A 23,914-nucleotide genomic window follows, 5' to 3' on the forward strand; every position below is an offset into this window, starting at 1 on the left:
AATTATTACAGAAAGTTCATTCCAGGGTTTTCCAAATTAAAAGCTCCTCTGACTGACTGTTTAAGGGGGAAGAAGAAGTTTCAATGGACAGAGAACGCCACCAAGGCCTTTGAGGAGCTGAAGAGAAGGTTTGCTACTGAGCCCATTCTGCGCTTTGCTGATCCGAACCGCCCTTTCGTAGTGGAAGCAGATGCTTCAGATTTTGCCATCGGGGGGGGTCCTGCTACAATTAGACCAAGAAGGGAAGGAGCTGCACCCCTGTGCGTACTTCTCTCGGAAGTTAAGGCCTGCAGAGAAGAACTACACAGTTTGGGAGAAGGAGCTGCTGGCCATCAAGGACTCTTTTGAAAACTGGAGACAATACCTAGAGGGGACCTCTCATCGAATTGAAGTGCGCTCCGACCACAAGAATCTTGAAAGCCTCCAAACAGCCAGAAAGCTGAACCAGAGACAGATAAGATGGTCCCAGTTCTTCACTAGGTTTAACTTCCAGATTACTTACCATGCCCAAGCCAAAAACCAGAGAGCGGATGCCTTATCCAGATAGCCACAATACAAAGAAAGTGAATCCGAGGACCAGCCTCAGTACGTAATCCCGCCAGAGAAATTAACGTTGGGAGTATGCCAGCCTTCATGGGAAGAGGAACTCAAAAAGGCACAACAAGAAGATGCAGACATGCTAAAATATCAGCAGGAGACGGGACAAGGTCAAGACTCAGAAGTAACCTTTCACTGGAGAAATGGACTGTTATGGTTCAAAACCGACAGATATGTGCCAGAAGGGGAATTAAGGCTCAGAATCCTACGCCAGTGTCATGATTCCATCACAGCGGGACACTTTGGGATTTACAAGACCATTCAGAACGTGGCCAAGGACTTCTGGTGGCCTAAAATGCGTCGGGATATTGAGAGTTATGTGAAGTCCTGCTCTGTCTGTCTGCGGACAAAAACACAAACAGGGACACCAGCAGGACTGTTACAACCGTTGCCTGTCCCACACGAACCCTGGAAGGACCTCTCCATGGATTTTATAACTGATCTACCCAAGTCCCAAGGAATGACAGCCATCTTAGTAGTGGTGGATCTACTTACCAAAATGGCACACTTTCTTCCTTGTGCAGGGGCCTTAGAGGCTAAAGAAACAGCCAAGTTATTCATCAAAGAAGTCTACCGGCTGCATGGATTGCCAAACAGCGTAGTCTCAGACCGAGAAATTCAGTTCACAGGCAAATTTTGGAGAGCAATGTGGAAACAGTTGCAGACGGAATTAAAACTCTCCTCCGCCCATCACCCCCAGACAGATGGGCAGACGGAACGCTTGAACGCCGTTTTGGAAAGATATTTACGAAGTTATGTGTCCTATCAACAGACTGACTGGGTATCATATTTGCATTTTGCAGAGTTCGCCTACAACAATTCTCTGCACTCCAGCACTCAACAAACCCCGTTCTTCGCTAATTATGGATTCCATCCTAAAGTGTTTCCAAGCAGCTCAGAAGGAATGCTGGTACCGGCAGCTGAGAACTTCCTTAAGGAATTGCAAGCGGCGCAACAGACACTGAAACAGCAGTTAAACAAAGCCAAAACGGAGTACAAGCGAGTTGCTGACCTGCACAGGAAGGAGGACCCCCCCCTTCAACCGGGAGACCAGGTATGGCTGTCCACCCGCTTCCTCCAGATGCCGGGCAAATGTAGAAAATTACAAGACAAGAGGGTGGGTCCTTTCGAAATAGAAACTCAAATCAATCCCGTGGCGTACCGACTGAAGCTGCCTGACACGTTTAAAATACATCCTGTGTTCCATTGATCCCTCTTAACGAAAGCCGCCCCTCCCAGTGAGTTACGGCCGGAGGAACCTCCCGGAGCTCCACTCCTGGTAAATGAGCAGCTTGAGTTTGAAGTTGAGGAGATCTTAGATTCCAGGATCAGACGCCACAAGCTGCAGTACTTGATTCACTGGAAAGGCTATAGGGTGGCTGACAGATCATGGGAAGATGCAGCTGATGTGCATGCTCCAGAATTGGTAAAACTTTTCCATCAACGTTTTCCCCACCGTCCCAAGCCAGACAAGGGGAGGGGGGCACAGCCTGGGAGGGGGAATGGTGTCGGAAGGCAGAGCTGGGGTCCCAATCCCGGGAAGCTGGATCCCGGAGAGTTGGGAGAAGAGTATTCGGATGGATGGCAGAGGGAAGGGGGAGGAACTTCCCCCCTTTGGAGCAAAGACGAAACAGAGGAACTGCCAGTGATAAGGTCGCTTAGCGACGGGGAGCCTGAGCCCTCCCTGGACATTCTCACGCCTCCCCCTCTTTCAGGCTCAGAGCAAGAGGGGAAAGAGGGAGGGCTGCTCACAGCCAAAAAGAGGGGAGGCAGTTTACCATCAGCCCCTCCCCTATCCCCCATCCTGGAATTGGAAACTTCAGAAGAGGAGGGGGTGATGCTTCCCCCCTCACCGCGCACACACAGACATCTGAAAAGACAGGAGAGAAGGGGGGGATGGCGGGCAGTACCTGAGGGGCAGTTAAGGAGGAGCGAAAGATTGCGTGCCCGTTTGGCCCCTTCTTAAAGAACAAGCGGGAAGAAGTCCCTTGCTCTGTCAACTTTCTCCCAATGCCGCAGGACCTGTATCCCTGTATTGCTTCATGAGAAAACGCAGTCTTTGTTTGGACATTACCCTAATAAAACACGAATTAACTACAGCCATTGGTCTGGTTCCTGAGTCACATCCTGGGCCTGACAGTCAGTGGACGCTAGTTCTACAGGCTTAGGTGCTGTACTGTTGCAAAGAGGTGCACCTGTTGCATATGCTTCTAAAGCAATGATTGCGGCCCAACAGAACTATGCTCAAATAGAAAAGGAAATGTTGGCAATAGTGTTTGGATGCACAAGATTCCATCAATTTCTCTATGGCAAAAAAGTGACTGTGGAAACGGACCACAAACCATTGGAGGCAATTTTCAGAAAACCTTTGCATAATGCACCTCCAAGAATCCAAAGACGGCAGTTAACACTGCAGAAATATCAATTACAAGTGCACTATAGACCAGGCAAAGAATTAATAATTGCTGATACCCTGTCCAGGGCATATCTTGAACAGGGTGAAGGAATAAGTTCTGAAGAAGCTGAGGTTGCTGTTAACCTCATGTTCTCTTATTTACTAATCTCCAAATCAAAACTGAAAGAATTTCAGGTGGCTACTGAAAATGATAGCATTTTGCAAATCTTGAAAAATGCCATTTTGCAGAGGTAGCCAGGTAGAAGAGTAGAAGTTCCAGAGTGTATACGTGTTTATTGGAATTACAGAGAGGAATTAAGTGTTCATGATGGACTCATTTTTAAAAGTGATAGAATCGTAGTACCACAAGATTTGAGGAAAGACATATTGAATATTATACATGAGAGTCATCTGAGTGTTGAATTATGTAAAAAGCGGGCACGAGAAGCTGTATATTGGCCAGGTATGTGTGCCCAAATTGAAGAATTGGTACTGTCATGTACCACATGTCACACCTTCAGAAAAAAACCCCCAAAAGAACCAATGTTACCTCATGAAATTCCAAGAAGACCTTGGCAGAAGCTAGGAATGGACTTGTTTGAATTTCAAAGAAAGGACTATCTACTTTTGGTTGATTATTATTTAAAATATGTGGAAATTTGTTTGCTTGAAGACACTACAAGTAGATCAGTAATTTTACACTGCAAATCTATATTTGCAAGACATGGTATACCTGAAGAGGTTGTCAGTGATAATGGCCCTCAGTTTTGCTCTAGAGACTTAAAAATGTTTGCCAAAGATTGGGACTTTGTTCACACAACATCCAGTCCACTATTTCCTCAATCAAATGGAATGGCAGAAAGAGCGATCCAAACAGTAAGGAGGATTCTTAAGAAATCTAGTCTGAATAACACAGATCCTTATCTTAGTTTATTGGATTACAGAAATACGCCTACAGTAGATACAGCCTCACCTGCACAACTTTTAATGGGGAGATGTTTAAGAACCAGGTTGCCTATCTCAGCACCATTGTTACTACCTCAGCAGGTAAAAGGTGACATACAGACACATCTGAAGAGAAGACAAGAAAAACAGGAGCTTTACTTTGACAAACGTTCAAAGTCTTTACCACCTTTGCAGGTTGGTGATTCTGTTAATGTTTGGCAAAATGGAGTGTGGAAACCAGTGAGAGTGACTGGACAAAACATGACTCCAAGATCATATTCGGTTCAGACTGATGATTTAGCTGTCTACCGAAGGAACAGAAGAGATCTTCAAAGCACTCCAAGTTGTGAAGCAAAAATAAATGAGACTACTGAGACTGCAACTGCACCTCCATCAGAGTTAGACCTATCAGAGTCTCAAGACAGTTGTAGCACAAAGTGCCAGTGATATAGCAGACAAGATTTTGGACTCTGAGTTACCTGTTACTACATCAAGAGGCAGAGTGATCAGAAAACCAATTCGATATAGACAGTAGTTTCTATCTTTTTCTTAAAAATAAAAAGGGAGATGTAATGTGAGTAGGAACTCAAGTGAATTAGAAGTAATTGTATGGGGGAATCAGTTGGGGGTGGGACCAGTAGGAAAATGAAAGTAGAGTTTTTTGGTTATGCAGCAACACACTGTGAAGTAAAGTTTGTTCTAACCAGCATTTGTGGTTCATTTCAAACCCTGCAAATATTACATCTCCCAGACCATATGTTTAAAGCACATTTAATGCACTTGGCTTCCCTCACAGAATCCTGGGAACTGTAGTCTGTTAAGGTTGCTGGGAACTGTAGCTCTATGAGGGGTAAACTACAGTTCCCATGGTTCTTTAAGAGAAGCCATGTATGGTGTGAATGTGACCATAAATGATAACAGACTTCACTGCCTCCAGTGGTTTCTTCCTTCTGATGACAATAGTTTTCTTTGCATACAAGTTTTGAAAGGTGACAACCTTTCAGTGGGCTGATACATAAAAGTGTTTTGTTAGAGGTTAGTAACACAGTGGTGTCATTTATTTTATTTTTTGGTCATAAGAGCAGAGCCGACAAAATGTCTCTTTCCCTCACCTTCCTTTACTGTCAATAACTTTTCAACCTTTTTTTTTTTGCTGTTTTTCTGGGGATCATAAAACCACTAATTGAAACAGAAAGACTTTTACAAGCAATAATCCAGTTCTTTTTATCAGCTTCAACTACTGTAAAAGGCACTGAAAGGCTTGATTATGGCATCATTAAATGCATTGTGAATCCTAGCATCACTTAATTATCAACAACTTTTTATGAGATGCAGTCTTCTTTTCCAGGGAACATAACCCACAAGAAACACTTTCAGTACAAGATCTATTAAAAGGAATGGGAGGGAGAGAACATGATTGTGCTCTTTTGCAGTGCCTCTTCATTTTACTTCGGCTTACATGGAACTGGGCCCTTCAGCTTTTACCCTTTGCCAGGGACTGGGATCCTGTGGCCCTCCAGAAGTTTTTGCACTACAACTTGCATCAGCCCCACTCAGCATGGGCAATGGTTAAGTACTGTGGGAGTTGTAGTTCAAAACATCTGGAAGACATCAGGTTGAAGAAGGCTGTTGTCGCTTTTGGAGAATGAAAACTGTTGCTTGGGTATCAAAATGTTACAAATCACAATGTTGTTTTGTTCTACTTAGCTCAAACATTGGAAGTCTACAATGCTGAGCTTCTCTCATCAACTCCTAGCATGACAGAACCAATATAGACTCCAATATAATGCTTAAAACAGCAATCACTTTAAATAAGAATCTCTCTTTTTTAAGGTCATCCATCTGTAGAGTAAAAAGAAACGTAATAAAAATATATAAGAGCATGTACTAAAGAAAAAATTTGAACTGAGCCTTGCCCCTCTCTGGATACAAAGGGTTTAGTTTTTCAGTTCTGTCACTTCAGGGATATCCATTCTGATGGGACAGATGGAAGGATTATCTTATACCGTCTGATTTACACTATATGTATTACAGTATCCAATGAAACATTTCACAGATCTGTAGTCATACTTTTAAAGATGTATTCACTTTTTAATAAATAAATAAAGAAGCCCATTCCTTCACAGGGTTAGGGTTGATTTCTCTTTTGACTGCTCTATATTGGGATGGGGGACCTCACACATGCTATACATAATAAACAACTGTGTTAGCCATTTCAGTGCTCAGAAAGTGTGCTGTGTTCTCAGAGAAAGAAAAACGAGGCTGCTAAATCACTGATAGGACTGAGTTCATGATATTCAGAGAAAACCGCACTTTGGAATGCTCTTTCGTGAGAGATTGTGTTAAATGTGGTGGATGTCCAACCTGTCCTGGATGGGGTTGCACTCCCCCTGAAGGAGCAGGTTCGTAGCTTGGGGGTTCTCCTAGAATCATCTCTGTCACTTGAGGCTTAGGTAGCCTCAGTGGCACAGAATACCTTCTACCAACTTCGGTTGGTGGCCCAACTACGTCCCTATCTGGACAGGGATAACCTGGCTTCAGTTGTCCATGCTCTGGTAACCTCCAAATTAGATTACTGCAATGCACTCTACGTGGGGCTGCCTTTGAAGACGGTTCGGAAACTGCAGCTTGTGCAAAATGCAGCGGCCAGATTGGTAACAGGGACCAGATGGTCCAAACATATAAAACCGATTCTGGCCCGCTTGCACTGGCTGCCTTTATGTTTCTGAGCTCGATTCAAGGTGCTGGTTTTGACCTATAAAGCCTTACACGGCTTGGGACCACAATACCTGATGGAACGACTCTCCCGATATGAACCCACCCATATACTACGTTCAAGATCAAAGGCCCTCCTCCGGGTGCCTACTCCAAGGGAAGCTGAGAGTCTGGCAACAAGGGAGAGGGCCTTCTCAGTGGTGGCCCCCAAATTATGGAATGATCTTGCTGACAAGGTGCACCTGGCGCCAACACTGTTATCTTATGTGTTTTAAATTGGTTTTTTTAAAAGATGTATTTTAAATTGTATTTGTTTTTAGTTACTGTAAACCGCCCAGAGAGCTTCGGCTATGGGGCGGTATACAAGTATAACAAACAAACAAACAAACAAACAAACAATGTCCAACCGAACAATACATTCTCTGCAGAATGATATTCATGATGGATACCTTAAACTGTTTTCCCCTTCTCAGAATAGCACAAGACTGCAACCTGTTGGCATTGCATTCATCTTTCATTGTCTCCCAGGATCTTACCCTGAGTTTTCCTTCACTCATATCTGGTTGCTTCCAAACTACCACAAATGGTTTCCTGTCTTTTCACCAACCTCTGATGGTTCATGCGTGTTGCATTCATTATTTGTGCTATATTACTATTTTAATGCTAAACATTTGTTGTAACCTCTTCTCTCTGCCTTTTCTGTTGAAACGATTTCAGATAGCAAGGGCAATTGCTGTCAGTGATTATGATACTGGGCTAGGTGGAGCTATTCAGTGGCCCAGTTTGGAGATAAGGCTTAACAACCTGCAATAATCCTCAGATTCATGCACGTCCCCTCCCTCTTCTTTGTCCTCTTTGTGCATATGGGAAAGAGAAAGCCCAGGTTTCTGCAGTAGCCAGGAATGCTTTTGCACAGTTAAGATTAGTGCGCCAACTGCGCCCGTTCCTGGAGTCGTCTGATCTGGCCATGGTGACACATGCCTTAGTTACATCCGCTTAGACTACTGTAATGCGCTCTACATCGGGCTGCCTCTGAAGACTGTTTGGAAACTTCCGTTGGTGCAACGACCTGCAGCCAGAATGTTAACTGGGGCTGGTTACAGGGATCATACAACTCCCCTACTGCAGCAGCTCCACTGGCTGCCAGTCTGTTTCCGGACACAATTCAAAGTGCTGGTTATGACCTATAAAGCCCTATACAGCTTAGGTCCAGGCTATTTGTCAGACCGTATCTCCCTATATGAACCTGCCCAGGCCCTGAGATCTTTAGGAGAGTCCCTTCTCACGATCCCAATACCTTCACAAGTGCGACTGGTGGGGACACGAAACAGGGCCTTTTCGGTGGCTGGAACTCCCTCCCTAGGGAGGCAAGAATGGCCTCCTCTGTGCAGTCCTTCTGCCGACAGCTAAAGACTTTTTTCTTCCGGCAGGCCTTTGGAACTGAAAGATTTAAGGGTAGTGATTGAAAAGGGTGCTGTATATTATTGTTTTAATTGTATGCTCCTAAATTGGGTTACAGTATTTATTTATTTATTTATTTATTTATTTTATTTAATTTATATACCGCCCTAAGCCCAAAGGCTGTCTGTGTGGTGTACAAAAAGATAAAAAACAAGCAATGTATAAATACAATAAATACAATAAATCAAGAAAACAAAACAAACAAACAATAAAAGAACCAAACAACATCCAAAATACAAATAATGATGAAAATGCTATTAAAACACACTTTAAAATGCCTGGGAGTATAAAAAGGTTTTCACCTGGCGCCGAAAAGATAGTAGCATCAGCGCCAGGCGCACCTCATCGGGGAGGCTGTTCCACAGTTCGGGGGCCACCACAGAAAAGGCCCTGGTTCTAGTCACCACCCTCCAAGCTTCTTGATGGGATGGCACTCGGAGGAGGGCCTTAGATGTTGAGTGTAGTGTCCGGATAGGTTCATATTGGGAGAGGCGGTCCACCAGGTATTGCGGTCCCATGCCGTGTAAGGCTTTATAGGTCAAAACCAGCACTTTGAATCTAGCCCGGAAACAAACAGGAAGCCAGTGCAGACGGGCCAGAACAGGTGTTATATGAGCGGACCTTCTGGTCCGTGTCAGCAATCTGGCCGCTGCATTCTGGACTAGTTGTAGTTTCCGAACAGTCTTCAAGGGCAGCCCAACGTAGAGCGCCTTGCAGTAGTCCAGTCTAGAAGTTACCAGAGCATGAACAACTGAGGCGAGGTCGTCACTGTCCATATATATTTTAATTGTATATCTATTTGGTTTTAACATCATAATAGTTTAATCCTGTTTTAATGCTGATTTTATATGTTTTATATGTTTATATGTTCTTAATGATGTGTACTTATTTTTATCTGGAAGCCGCCTTGAGTTCCCGTTTGGAAAAAGGGCGGGGTATAAATAAAGATAATAATAAATAAATAAATAATCTCTGTTTCCAGTTATCTCCGGACTCAGGAACTTGTGGTGTAAAGGCTGGTTCAAAAGTCACAGTAAATTTGGGTTTGGTGTTACATGGACAAGCCTGCATAAGCTGTGGGGATACACACTCTCCATAATGAGGAGATAGAAAGTAGCTAGTTTAAGCAGTGGTTACTTGTGGGGGGCAACACAGGATCAAACCATCTTTTAGTATCCTGGAGGAGGGGAGAGCATGTAAGCATGAGGCTTATGCAGGCTTTTTTCCACACAATGCTAAACCATAGTTCAGTGTTACATCCAAACTTGTCTTATAGTTAGTTAACAAATCAGGATCAGCACCCACCATTTGATCCTAGTTTGTTTGAATGAAACACAGAAAGGAACTCAATCCAATCATTACTGAATCTAATAATGAGTTAGAGGCATTGCACCGATTCCTTTTAACAAGAACATTGTTTAAGACCCTTGTCACATAGATACAGATCAATAGGACAAATGTGTACATATCTTGAAAGAAAAACTGGAAATGCCTGCAACGCTGCTTAGGTCTGTGTTTGCAGTTGCAAGATAACAAATTATGTTCACTTTCATTAAACTGCATGGAGCAGACCACATGAAGCCTAAGATCTCATTATCAGTATAAAATCATACACTGAATTTCACTAATTATATATTTTATATATATTTATCTAATATATGATTACTGTTTCTTGTGTAGCTGTATTGTTTCACCTCCAGACGCTAGTTTGGGCCTTGTTTATTAAATTTTATTTTGCTGAGGATAATGTGTATGGTGGCCAACCTCCATATTTTACCCTGACAACATAAGGAAGCTGCCTTATGCAGAGTCAGACCATTGGTCCACCTAGCTCAGCACTGTCTACACTGACTGGCAGCAGGGTTTCAGACAGGAGTTTATCCCAGCACTTGCTGGAAATGCCAGGGACCCACTGCATGCAAACCATGTATTCTTCTAAGGCCCTCGCCCTAACTGATGTAAGGACCTGTGTGAGTTAGGTTAGGATCAGAGATGATAACTAGCCCAAGTTCACCCTTGAACTGTACAGCTGAACAGAGAATTGAACCCAGGTTTTTACCCATCAGAACCCAGCATTCTAGCCACTACACAAAACTGACCATAGGTTGCCACAAAGGCAGACTAATCATATTTGCACACACACCTACTGGGAGGAAAGGTGGGATATAAATTTAATAAATAATAACTTAATATGCCCTGTCTCATTAGTGGCATGTATCTGCTGGGTAATTAACCTACCTTCGTCATTCATAAATAGTCCTCCTAACTGTGCTTGCTTGTCATAAGAACATAAGCCCTGCTGGATCAGAACAAACGACAGTCTAGTCCAGCATCCTGTTCTCAGAGTGGTCAACCAGATGCCTATGGGAAGCCTGCAGGCAGAATATGAGTGCAACAGCACTTTCCCCACTTGTGATTCCCAGGAACTGGAATTCACAAGCATGCTGCCTCAGAGTGTGGAGTCACAGTGATTAATATTCTTCCATATTCTTTTCCCATCACCCCTCCCTTTTTTTTACAGCACTGCTGCATCTCACTCTGTCGTTCAATGTTGATGTGAAAGATACAATGATCTTCAGTGGCCCAATGGAAGATATGTTTGGATACACTGTTCAACAATTTGAAAACAAAGAAGGAAAATGGTGAGTTTATTTTTATGGATTTATTCTTCCCCTATCCCCCCAAACACAAGCATAACCCTTTCCCATCTCTTTTCCTGGTTTCCTCTGTGATCTTTGCCCTCCGCATCATTTGCTTTATGCAGATTACATTTATTTTATTTAAAATACTTATGTACCATTCTTCATCAGAACAATGCCAGAGTGGTTTAGGGTATGTAAACATAATACAACCCCCCCACACACACACACACATTAAAATATTTAAAACCACAATAAAATTACATCTACTATGACTATATATATATATATATATATACCGAGCTAAAAATGCCTTAGTCTTAATAACATGCCAAAATTTCAATAATAGCAGCAGCTGCCTTATTCAGTGGGAGGGAGTTCCACGAGGCATATCTTTTAAAATCTGCAACAGGGATGGAGAACATGCAGCCTTCCAGATGTTTTTGGACCTCAACTCACATCAGACCCAGCTCGCATGGTCAGTAGTCAGGGATGATGAAAGTTATAGTCCAGCAACATCTCAAAGACTGCAGGTTCCCCATCCTTGCTTTATAGGAAACAACAGTAAAATTTTTTGCTATATTGGGAACATGAATATAGCTTTCTTTTCTTTTTCAGGGTGCTTATTGGTTCTCCCTTAGCTGGTCAGCCCCAGAAGAAAACAGGTGATGTCTATAAATGCCCTGTAGGACAGGGCAATGGTTTGCCATGTGTGAAACTAAACTTACCAGGTAAGAAAGTGAGGTGCTAGCAGAAATGTTAGAATCATCTCAACATAGGAATGCTTAAAATCTTGTCTGTACTTTCTTCACAACTCTCTGGTCATCATCTTGGGGTCGCTTCACCTATGACATTCTTCTTAGATGGAAATATTTTCCATGGGTAAATACAGATGTGTATTGGAGGAGAGCTTTGCAGATACCATGGACCACAAAAAAGACAAATAATTGAGTGTTAGAACAAATTAAACCAGAGCTAAAATGATGGAACTGAGGTTATCATACTTTGGACACATAATGAGAAGACATGATTCACTAGAATAGAAAAGACAATAATGCTGGGGAAAACAGAAGGGAGTAGAAAAAGAGCAAGGGCAAATAAGAGATAGATTGATTCCATAAAGGAAGCCACAGACCTGAACTTACAAGATCTGAACAGGGTGGTTTATAACAGATGCTATAGGAGGTTGCTGATTCATAGGGTTGCAATAAGTTGAAATCAACTTGAAGGCACAGAACAACAACCATCACAGATGACATATTTGGGACCAGGATACCTGAAAGACCGTCTTATCCCTTATATACCCAGCCGATCACTGTGCTCTGCAGGTGAGGGCCTCCTGCAGATACCATCTTATCAGGAGGTTCGTTCTGCACAATATAGGAAATGGACCTTTAGTGTGGCGGCACCTACCCTGTGGAATTCCCTCCCCTTAAATATTAGGCAGGGGCCATCTCTGTTATCTTTTCGGCACCTATTGAAGACCTTCCTCTTTCAACAAGCCTTTTAAGTTGAGACCTATCCCAGTCTGTGTCTGTGTTGGAATTGCTTTTTAATATGTTCTTAAACCTTCTTTTTAAAAATGTTTTTAATCTTAGATATTTTGATAGCTTTTTAAAATAACGTTTTTGAAGATGCTTTGTTTTAATGTGTTTTAAAGTTTGTTTTTATGATGTTTTAATGTTTTTAGTGCTTTTGTTTGCTGCCCTGGGGTCCTGCTGAGAAGAAGGGTGGGTAATAATAATAATAATAATAATAATAATAATAATAATAATAATAATAATAATAATAATAATAATAATAATAATAATAATAATAATAATAATAATAATAATGTTTCTTCTTCGATGGGTGCCCATGTTTCCTTTTTCAGGCTAACTTGCACATTCAGACTTTTCTCCTATTTTCCCCCCCACACACAGTCACATATGGGGATATCTGAGCATGTGAAAAAGTACAAAGCAATGCAGCACATGGAGTAAACCAGAGCAATTTGTGGAATGTGGTAACTGGGGAGGGAGTATAGTGGATATAGCAAAGAAACATCTTCATGACCCTGCAGTGTTAACTCTAATGCTTCTCCATGCTGTTGGGCAACAGACCTCCTGATAAGATGGTATCTGCTGGAGGCCCTCACCTGCAGAGCACAGTGATCGGCTGGGTATATAAGGGATAAGACGGTCTTTCAGGTATCCTGGTCCCAAATATGTCATCTGTGATGGTTGTTGTTCTGTGCCTTCAAGTTGATTTCAACTTATTGCAACCCTATGAATCAGCAACCTCCTATAGCATCTGTCATGAACCACCCTGTTCAGATCTTGTAAGTTCAGGTCTGTGGCTTCCTTTATGGAATCAATCCATCTCTTCTTTGGCCTTCCTCTTTTTCTACTCCCTTCTGTTTTCCCCAGCATTATGGTCTTTTCTAGTGAATCATGTCTTCTCATTGTGTGTCCAAAGTATGATAACCTCAGTTCCATCATTTTAGCTCTGGTTTAATTTGTTCTAACACTCAATTATTTGTGTGAACTGGTCCCTATGATAGACACAAAATTAGTATAAACAAGAGGAGATTCATTAAAATGTTTTGCAGTTTGTGCATTTTGCTCTCCCTTTGTTTGTTAGATTCCTCCTTTTGTTGCCATGAATGAAACATTGGCCCAGTGTGCATATAATGCTAAACCATGGCTTAATGCTATGCCCAACAGCTGAAACAAGCCTGAATGTGGCTTTAAGCTTATGTGCTTCCTCTCCGTTACATGCACAGCTGGGAGAAGGACTTCGGCAGAATTTAGTTTCAGTTTTCACAGAATCAATAAAATTAGCAGACTTTATAAAAAATATTTAAAAATATAGCTAAAATCAACATATTTAAAGTCATATGAATACTAGAATTATTCGTCTGGGCAGGCTTGCCTAAACAAGCACACTACAACAAAGGCACCTGCCTGATATTAACAGGCAGGGAGTTCCAGAGTGTAGTTGCTACCACACTAAAAGATCGATTCCTTGCAAGGAAGCAAACATTATATGGCACTTGTAAAAGTGGCAATTCCATAGATTGAAGCAGTCAAGTGCGCACACATGAGGTAAGGCAATTGATCAAGTAAACTGGTCCCAATCTATTATAAGATTGGTGGGGCTGAGATGGATGGTTTCTAAGGGTCTCTTCCCAGTCTAAAATCCTGTGCCTGTAAAAGATACAGTTTGTAGTGGAGAAACCTGCTCCACTAGTCAAACAAGTTCCTTTGATAAGTTAATCACTCTGGACTGGCCAGGCTCTTTGTTCTCCGGTTGGATCAATCTGAATATGTAAGGATGCGGTCCAGAAAAGTCCTGTTGACATGGGAAATGGGGGAGAAGAGTAATCCTTCCCTCCCCCAGAAGTCATTTCTATGTGTTAGTCTGAGGAAAGGCTGGGAACTGAACACAGAGAGAGGCTTGATTGCTCTCTATGGCTGGACCCCACGCTATGGCTGAGAAGACTCATCTACAAGTCTAATGGAAGGAGCAAAATCTATTGGACAATGCTGTGAACCCCTCCATCTTATGATTATGTTGCATACATGTGTAAATAAAAGCATATGTCCTATAAGACACTGCAGTCTTCGCTGCCCTGCATTGTAAGGAAGCCAAACCCTGGGTAACTGCAGTAACCCCTCATGCTGCTTGGAGATAATAGCAGTACCTTGAATTTGATCCCATAACAAATCATCAGGCAATGTAGATCTTTAAGCAGAGTTGTATTATGCTGACCAGGTCTCACTCCTGTCAGCAATCATGCTGCAGCATTCTGCACTCACTACTGTTGATTGCTCTCTGCATTTAAGCCTTTCTTAAAGAGTGAGAAGCATGTTGATATATGAAGCAACCCTCTTAAAAAAAAAAAACATTGACAGATCAGTTTAACATGGTTTCAGAACTCCTCCCTTCACACCCTAACTTCTCTGCAGCAAACATTAGTCTGCTCTTACATTCAAATCAGGAAAAACATTGTTTGCCCCCATTAAGATATAAATAGTAGCTATTTATTTTAATTCATTGAATTATCCTTAGTCTGTGGTACAAACCTTTTATATATCTTTCCTTTCCCTTTGACAATAGCTAAATTTTTTCTTAAGAAATGTTCATCCTCAGATATCTTTTTTTCAAACATATATATGCCATTCTTATCTGCTCTGAATTGTTATTCACTTGTTGTTATGTGCCTTCAAGTAGATTACGTCTTATGGCGACCCTATGAATCAGCAACCTCCAATAGCATCTGTCATGGACCACCCTGTTCAGATCTTGTAAGTTCAGGTTTGTGGCTTCTTTTATGGAATCAATCCATCTCTTGTTTGGCCTTCCTCTTTTTCTACTCCCTTCTGTTTTTCCCAGCATTATGGTCTTTTCTAGTGAATCATGTCTTCCCATTATGTGTCCAAAGTATGATAACCTCAGTTTCATCATTTTAGCTTCTAGTGACAGTAACCTCAGTTTCATCATTTTAGCTTCTAGTGACAGTTCTGGTTTAATTTGTTCTAACAAATTATTTCTCTTTTTCGCAGCCCATGGTATCCGCAAAGCTCTCCTCCAACACCACATTTCAAATGAGTTGATTTTTCTCTTATCTGCTTTTTTCACTGTCCAACTTTCACATTCATACATAGAGATCGGGAATACCATGGTCTGAATGATCCTGACTTTAGTGTTTAGTAATACATCTTTGCATTTGAGGACCTTTTCTAGTTCTCTCATAGCTGCCCTCCCGAATCCTGGCCTTATTCTCATTTCTTGACTATTGTCTCCATTTGGGTTAATGACTGTGCTGAGTTATTGATAATCCTTGACTTCAATGTCCTCATTGTCAACTTTAAAGTTACATAAATCTTCTGTTGTCATTACATTAGTCTTTTTGATGTTCAGCTGTAGTCCTGCTTTTGTGCTTTCCTCTTTAACTTTCATCAGCATTTGTTTCAAATTTTTACTGGTTTCTGCTAGTAGTATGGTATCATCTGCATATCTTAAATTACTGATATTTCTCCCTCCATTTTTCACACCTCCTTCATCTTGGTCCAATCCTGCCTTTCGTATGATATGTTCTGTGTATAGATTAAACAAATAGGGTGATAAAATACACCCCTGTATCACACCCTTTCTGATTGGGAACCAATCGGTTTCTCCATATTCTGTTCTTACAGTAGCCTCTTGTCCAGAGTATAGGTTGCGCATCAGACAATCAGATGCTGTGGCGCCCCCATTTCTTTTAAAGCATTCCATAGTTCTTCATGATCTACACAGTCAAAGACTTTGCTGTAATCTATAAAGCACAGGGTGATTTTCTTCTGAAATTCCTTGCTCCGTTGCATTATCCAATGTATGTTTGCGATATGATATCTGGTGCCTCTTCCTTTTCTAAATCCAGTTTGGACATCTGGCATTTCTTGCTCCATATATGGTAAGAGCCTTTGTTGTAGAATCTTGAGCATTACTTTACTTGCATGGGACATTAAGGCAATAGTTCGATAATTACTGCATTCCCTGGGATCCCCTTTCTTTGGAATTGGGATATATATTGAACGCTTCCAGTCTGTGGGCCATTGTTTAGTTTTCCGTATTTCTTCACAAATTTTAGTCTAGATTTGGACAGATTCAGTCTCAGTAGCTTGTAGCAACTCTATTGGTATGCCATCTGTTCCTGGTGATTTGTTTCTTCCAAGTATTTTAAGAGCAGCTTTTACCTCACATTCTAAAATTTCTGGTTCTTCGTCGTACGGTTCCTCCGTGAATGAATCTGTCATCCTGGCATCTCTTTTGTAGAGTTCTTCAGTGTATTGCTTCCATCTTCCTTTTATTTCATCTCGGTCAGTCAGCGTGTTCCCCTGTTGATTATTCAACATCCCTACTCTTGGTTTAAATTTCCCTTTCATTTCTCTAATCTTTTGGAATAGGGCTCTTGTTCTACCCTTTTTGTTGTCCTCTTCTATTTCTATACAATAACTATTGTAATAGTTCTCTTTGTCCCTATGTACTAATAACTAATAACTAATGTTATTCACGAATAGGCAAAACACTTTGCAGTTTAAGAACATACCTATAGCCCACAGATATTTCTATCAAACTTTAAAAAGCACGGAAATTGGGCAGCTATAGTGAATGCACAAAGGGAGCAGGAGACCCGAGTTCTTCTCTGAGATATTGTACTGCCCTACAAATTTGTAAAAATGCAAACACAATTTGGTAACATGTGCCTCTGAGCAAATGGTGAGTGGTGGCAACATCTGCAACTACTTCTTCAAAGATGGAGAATTACATTTTTGTATGTTTGTTGGTGTTCTTACTCTGCTTCTTTCCTGTGTTACTGATGTTTCTACAGATAATCTAACCTAGAAAATTATATTTCTCTCATTATTCATCCTAGAAATCTGTGTCAAATCTATTTTTTATTAATTTCAAATCCTTTTTTGGTCATTGTCGTATGATGGTGAAGATAGCCTTTTGTGTTTCAAACTGGAGGTTTTGTTCTATTTGTTTTGGGTGCATTAACAGTTGAATCTGAAACTGCAGCTTGATGTAAAATCAGACTGATTACAATACGTTGCTACTTAAGCAATGACTCTGTTGGAAAAAACAAACTTGGCCTGCCCAACTTGCATGCTTTCAGCCTGCTATGCTTAAACCACCCCACTTAAGGAAAGGTGGGCATGGTCAATTAAAAATATTGAGCGCACGTAGAACTTTGCTAGAATATATTTCACCTCCCACTGTTTTATCTTGTGCAAACTGAGACACTTCTCATGTCCATTGGAGACTATTCTGCAGAATAGTCAGTGGCATTACTCCACAGTTGTTTTTGGAGTTTTTTAAATGTAAATTATGCAAAATGTTGCTGTACTCCACATATTCACAGAAACAGAAGCAAAAGAAAATGCATAACTAAAATTGCAAAGTAAATCATATTTAAAGTGACTATCTGAACTATATCATCTGCCTTAATATTGTTGCTTCCTCCCTGCTAAAACAAGATCAGCACAGCACATGTCTTGTTTCTGTTATTTCAGTTCATTGCAGCTGTTGCCACCACTCACCATATACTCAGGGGCACATGTTACCAGATACTTCCAAGCTACACAGGAAGTGGATTTGACTGTGGAAGACCAACCCAAATTGTGCTTGCATTTTGACCAATTTGTAGGGCAGAGCAATCTCTCAGAGGAGGTCAGGTCTCCTTTTCCCCTGGTGCATTCACTATAGCTGCCCAATTTCCCTGATTTTTAAAGTTGGATAGAAATATCTGTTGGATATAGGTGCATTCTTAAACAACAAGGGTGGGTTGTTTTTTTTTTGCCTTTTAGTGAATTTATCTGCTTTTTAATCTGGGAGGTAAGAAATGGGATTCTATGCAAGTTTTCTGAGAATGGATTTATCATTTGCATGCTTATTGAGTTCAATGGGATTTACTCCCTTGCCATCATGCTTAGGATAGATGAAACTGACCACAGCGGAGGAGGAGAAAAGGGAGGGAGGGAGGCTGGAGTGGGCAGGGGAGGAGGAAGAAGGAAGAGGGGAAGGGAGGAAGAAGGGAGGATGAGGGGAAAGGGAGAGGAGAGGGGGAAGGGAGGGGAGGGGAGGGGAGAAGGAGAGAGATGGAAGGAAAGGGGGGAAGGAGACAAGAGAGGTGGAGGAGAAAGCGGGTCTGATCATTTGCATGCTTATTGAGTTCAATGGGATTTACTCCCGTATAGTCATGCTTAGAATAGGTGAAACTGATCACACTGGAGGAGGAGAGAAGGGGGGAGGGGAGAGGAGAGGAGAGGAGAAGGAAGGAGGAAGGGGGAAGGGAGGGGGAAGGAGGGGATGGGGAGGGGATTGGGAGAGTCAAAGGGGCAGGAAGAGCAAAAGAAAAGGGGAGGGGGAGGGGGAGGGGGAGGGGGAGGGCAGGTTTGATCTTTTGCATGCTTTTTATGTTCAATGGGATTTACTCCTGTACAATCATGATTAGGATAGGTGAAACTGACCTGAGGGAGGAGCAGGCAGTGGGGAGAGGGAAGAGAAGGGGAGGAAGGGGAGGGATAGGGACAAAGGAGAAGGGAAGAGGGAGGGGAGGAGATTGGGTGGGCACTGGGTAGAGGTAAAGGAAAACACTGTGAACAGTACCATTGTTTTTCAGGGTTCTCCTACCTTTTTATTCTACAGCAGGCAGAGTGGCTGTATACTATAGCCAGCATGGATTTTTCACATTCTGCAATGTTAAATTGAAAATACCCCCATGCCATTCTGCTGCTTCCCATAAGCTCATTTTGAAACAAAACCTTACAAAACACATAGTCTTGAACTCAGAAACGCTTGCTTAACAACCCTCTAAGTTTTCATGGTGATACACATAACAGTCAGAGAGAATTGAGAGTTCAAAGTGTAAAACCAGAGGGGGGAAATCCAGACCCCTGTTGGACTTTTTTTCTGTCAGTGGTCTCATAATTTGTTGAAATTAATTAAACATCAGCCATGTTCACAGAGTACCTGTGATCCTATTACTGACCTTGTCTCATACTCTGACCTTCATATTTTGCAGTTAAAAAGTTGTTTTTTTGCGTATTAGTGAATTAATAACTAGGTGTCCTAAACTGAAGTGACTGATGTTCTTTTTCTTATCAGTGCCTTTCTATATGTTTTGTGCCTTTAGAGGAGGAGCAGGGTATGTAAAAATCATTCCCCCCACACTTTTTTTTAAACTGCTCCTGTCCTCCCCCCATTCTCTTTATGTATACAATTTTGTTCTTTCACTTAGTATGTTGCATTAAATTGCTAAACTGCTGGCTGTTTCATCTTTGGAATATTTGCAGTAACGTCGACAGTTTTTACCTTACTGGACTTTTATGGCTGCGTACAGTTATACATAAAAGAGGGTGTGATTTTTAAAAAAATACTTTTTTTCACTTTGGTACATATTCGGCTTTGAAATAAAAGCTTATTCAGGCTTTTGGGTAGGGTAAAGAGATAAGCTGTATTATGTTTTCAGAAGACAAGCCTCGAGCCTCCGCTCAGGGCACTAATTGTGGGATGGAGCGCTCCCCAGGCAGCGACAGGAGGGAGGAGTTAGAATCCTCCCATCTATGACCCGGCTCTCGCGAGATCACCCATAATCCTGGGCAGTCTCGCGAGAGCAGCCAAGGGGTGGAGCCAGACCCAGGCCTTTAAAGGCCCCAGTCTTCTGAGAGCCGGCCTCTTGTGTGTTTTCAGAATGTGTTCCCTGTCCCCAATTGCCTGGCAAACTTATTTGTTGGATTAAAAATATGATTTCCACTGTATAAAAAAATATAAATCTGGGGAACATGCTCAGTGGTAGAGCATATGCCCTGCATGCAGAAGTCCCTAGGTTGAATCCCTGGCACCTCTAGGCTGGGATGGGAAAGACTTGTGCCTGAAACCTTGGACAGACACTGCCGGTCAGTGTAGACTGTGCAGACCATCAGTGCAGATGGCCCAATGATCTGACTTGATATAAGGCAGCTTCCTATATATGCTTTTAAAAGGCCTCCCCTTCCATTCTTTTTCTTTTTCTGTACAGTATTTGAAAACTGGCTCAGGTACTGGGAGATAACTTCCTAACTGACAGATGGGCCAGCCAATCATCAGGGTTCATAGCCCTGGTCTAGAAAGGGACAGTTTCATTATGATTGCCACAACTAGGCTGACCAATCAGTGCAAGGGCCATTGCTCTGTAGCAGATCACATGCTCTGCATGCAGAAGGTCCCTGGTTCAATCCCTGGCATCTTCAGGATGGACTAGGAAAGCCTTCTTCCTGAAACCCCGGAGAGCTATTGCCATATTGACAGCACTGAGCTGGATGGGCCAATAGTCAAATTCAGTATAAGGCCGCTTACCAGAACAGGGCAAAACCAGCTTTTCTACAACAGAAAAAATGTTCCTCCTGAATTTAGTAGTGTAGTGGTAAATTCAGAAGTGCAGGGTCCCTTCATGATAGTCACAGCCACACACCCTGCACCCCACTTTTTTTTATGCTGGGTTGAGAATGAAATCCTTCTTAATGCCTTCATGGCAATGTACAGTGCACTGTCCTACAACAACAGCTCTCCAGGAGCCAATAAGTATGAAATACACATTGAACAGGGGTTTGGACCCAATGGCCTTATAGACCCCTTCCAACTCTACTGTTCTATGATTTCTAAAGGAGAGAGTGTTAGCTATTGCGAAGAGTGTTTTCAGTGGCTGACTTACCTCCTTTCACTCTGCTTGGTTCCAATCAGCAGAAAAGGACAAGAAGCATGTTGGAAGACTCTTCTCAGTGGCTAACATGCTCCTTTTTCATGATGATTGGCTTGTAGCATGCTGGAGACATTGGGACCCTGCCCCCCCAAAAGTAAGAGGTCTAAGACACACACACCCCAAGTCCCCAGATGACTACACTCCTGCCTGAGTCTAATTTAGCACTCCCCTCTTTGGCAGCAGGGACCCACTCTTGTAAGTCTCTTTTGACAACCAGCATGTCCCTACATGGGTCACTTTACTAATAGGGAGGCTAGTGTGAATTCTAATACATTTCCTTCCCATAACTATTTCACTTTCCACTGGTTGAACTGCCATGAATGCTGCAGATCTTTTTCCGTCCTGAAATAATTTACCAGTCTAGGAACAAAATCATATAAAAGTTGGAGAGTTTCTTTGTTCTTATTTGCAAGTTTATGTGAATGCTTATATCCCGCTGTCACTGCATTGTTGTTTTGACATCCCTTTTGAGGATCAAGAAAACTACGTGAAGCAGTGTCCCAGATAAACTTTCTGGGATGAGAGCCAGGCCTTTGACTTGTTCATTGGAATCCTAATCAAGAGGAAGAGAAACAGAAAATGTCTGTGTTTTATATATAAAAGGTTGGGTGTTGTAGTTTCGAGAAACTGCTGCATGATTTAAAATCTTGTTTGCATGCATCCACATATTTAAAATTTTTTCATCTATTTATAGATGACATATCCATTCCTCAAGTTACAGAAGTAAAGGAGAACATGACCCTTGGAGCAACTTTAGTGACTAATCCAAAAGGAGGATTTTTGGTGAGCAAATAAAGTATTTTAGGGAAACATAACTAGCAGCCTCGTACACACGTTGCTCAGGAATTCTAAGAAACCAAAAAAGTGCTGTTAAAATAAGTGGTTAAAATCAGTGCAGTTTTGAAAGGTTCAGTCCATCATCTTGATTCAAAATGGTGTCCAATTGTATCCAAACATAGACAAAAACCTGTTCCTTTATCTTACAAACCATCATGCAAAGTTTGATTAACATCAGTGCAGCTTTGAAGGTTCACTCTGCCATTTTTATTCAAAGTGGTGTCCAACTGGATCCTGCTCTTTTATTTCAAGAATCATGATGTAAAATTTGGTTATGATATTTTAAGAGATGTCCAAATGCAGAGCAAACAGACAGACAATGTTCCAAAATGTATTAGATACGTTTAAATAATGGCTTAGACCTGCAAAGACCTCCTGCAAATGGAAGGAGTCCTTCTATTTACAGAAATGTCTCTTCCATTTATGGGAGGGTCTTAATCCAGAAGAGTTTTCATGAAAAGTAATGGAGGGCAGCAATTTTCACCAATACTATCTTCCCCTGCAGATCCCTGTGTTACCACTCATGTTGTTCTGGGTGGTCCCCTAGCCTTCCAGGGTAGATTTTTGGATAGCAAACAGGGAGCCCCAGGGAAGAGATCCAAGATTGAAGAGTACCCCTCTCTATGACTGGAACTCTGCCTCCAACTTAATATTAGTAAAATACACCAAGAATCCTTTCTGATAACCAGCATACTATTATTGGAGCCACATTGTGCTTCATACAATAGTCCCAGATTCAGTTGTGCCATATAACTTGTCTCCTCATGCATAGTCACGGGTGGCCCCATATTAAAGTAGGCACTACCTAGCAGAAGTGGCCGTAGCGTTACATATAAATAATTTAAATATTTATATAATACAAAATCCAGGGGGGGGAGGGTACAAAATTCCATATCAATGGGTTTAGCTCTAAGTTGTATTCAGAGTAGACCCAAGCAATGCACATAAGTTAGTCTAACATGTCTATTGATTTCAGTAGGTCTAATCCTAGTCAGATGCAACTTGATTTTTTCTATTATGTTCTTGATTGTGTTTGCTTTATCATACCTTGATAAAAAAAAATCTGGTAGAAATAACAGGGCTAAATTTGTTGAGTTGTATTTATTTATCTACAAATTGTTATAAAAGCCAGATCTGGTTTATGGATTATCCATTGGGCAGTCCAACTGTAGTTAAGGTCATCTCTATCTCACAATTTATTTAATGTGTTTATATTCTGCTTTTCTTTACCAAGTGACCATCAAAACAGATTATTGTTGATGTTAATAATAATTTCATTTGTCAGTCATTTTATACAATAAAAAGTCTCAAAGCGACTTAATAAATAAAATATATAAAAAATTAAAACCAGAAAAAATTAAAACAATTACTATACAAAATCCATAAAATGCTCACCCAGTAATATGTTAATAAGGACCAGGTCCTACACATACCACCAAATCACAAGCACCACTGTAGGAGGCAACATTAATTAAAGACCTAGATGAACAGAAACATCTTAGCACAGTGCATACAAATTGCCAAGGATGGTGCTAGGTGTGTCTCTCTGCGGAGAGCTTTCCACAGACAGGGGCCACCACTGAAAAGGCTCATTCTCAAGTGGCCACCCTCTGCACCTCCCTCAGGTGGGGCACACAAAGAAGGACCTCTGGTGAGGACCATAGGCTCCAGGCTGGTTCACATGGGGAGAGGCAGGCCTTGAGCTATTGAGGTCCTGAGTTTACATAAAGATAAATAAATCATATTGTTGAAACAAAGTGTTTTCTTACTGTGGCATCACATTGATGTTGGCATATGTTTTAAACTGCCATTTTCTGATTCAGCAAGCTCATTTCCAAACCTTGAATTATTATGAAGTAAGCTGAATTGTTTCAATTGTAATCTTTTCCTCCTTTCCAAAGGCATGCGGGCCTCTTTATGCTTACAAATGTGGACGCTTACATTACACAACTGGCATCTGTTCCAACGTCAGCTCCACATTTGAGGTTGTCAACTCCATTGCCCCATCTGTGCAAGGTATGTATATAGGGAAGCAGCTCTTCTGTGTGTTGAAATTAG

At 41.6% G+C, this 23,914-nt stretch overlaps 1 protein-coding gene across 2 annotated transcripts in view; it reads left to right on the forward strand.

Annotated features, from left to right (window-relative positions):
- ITGA1 (integrin subunit alpha 1) overlaps nt 1-23,914 on the forward strand; it is a 131,542-nt gene that overhangs the window by 21,429 nt on the left and 86,199 nt on the right. The window contains exons 2-5 of one of the 2 annotated variants that reach the window (XM_061617663.1): nt 10,635-10,755; nt 11,371-11,483; nt 21,714-21,802; nt 23,758-23,872. In XM_061617663.1, the coding sequence (XP_061473647.1) occupies nt 10,635-10,755; nt 11,371-11,483; nt 21,714-21,802; nt 23,758-23,872 (438 nt within the window). Of the gene's footprint in view, nt 1-10,634; nt 10,756-11,370; nt 11,484-14,980; nt 15,052-21,713; nt 21,803-23,757; nt 23,873-23,914 lie in introns of those variants that run through there. The other variant, XM_061617672.1, reaches the window with a different exon arrangement.

The sequence above is a fragment of the Rhineura floridana genome, chromosome 1 (assembly GCF_030035675.1).
Source record: "Rhineura floridana isolate rRhiFlo1 chromosome 1, rRhiFlo1.hap2, whole genome shotgun sequence".
NCBI classification, from domain to species: domain Eukaryota; kingdom Metazoa; phylum Chordata; class Lepidosauria; order Squamata; family Rhineuridae; genus Rhineura; species Rhineura floridana.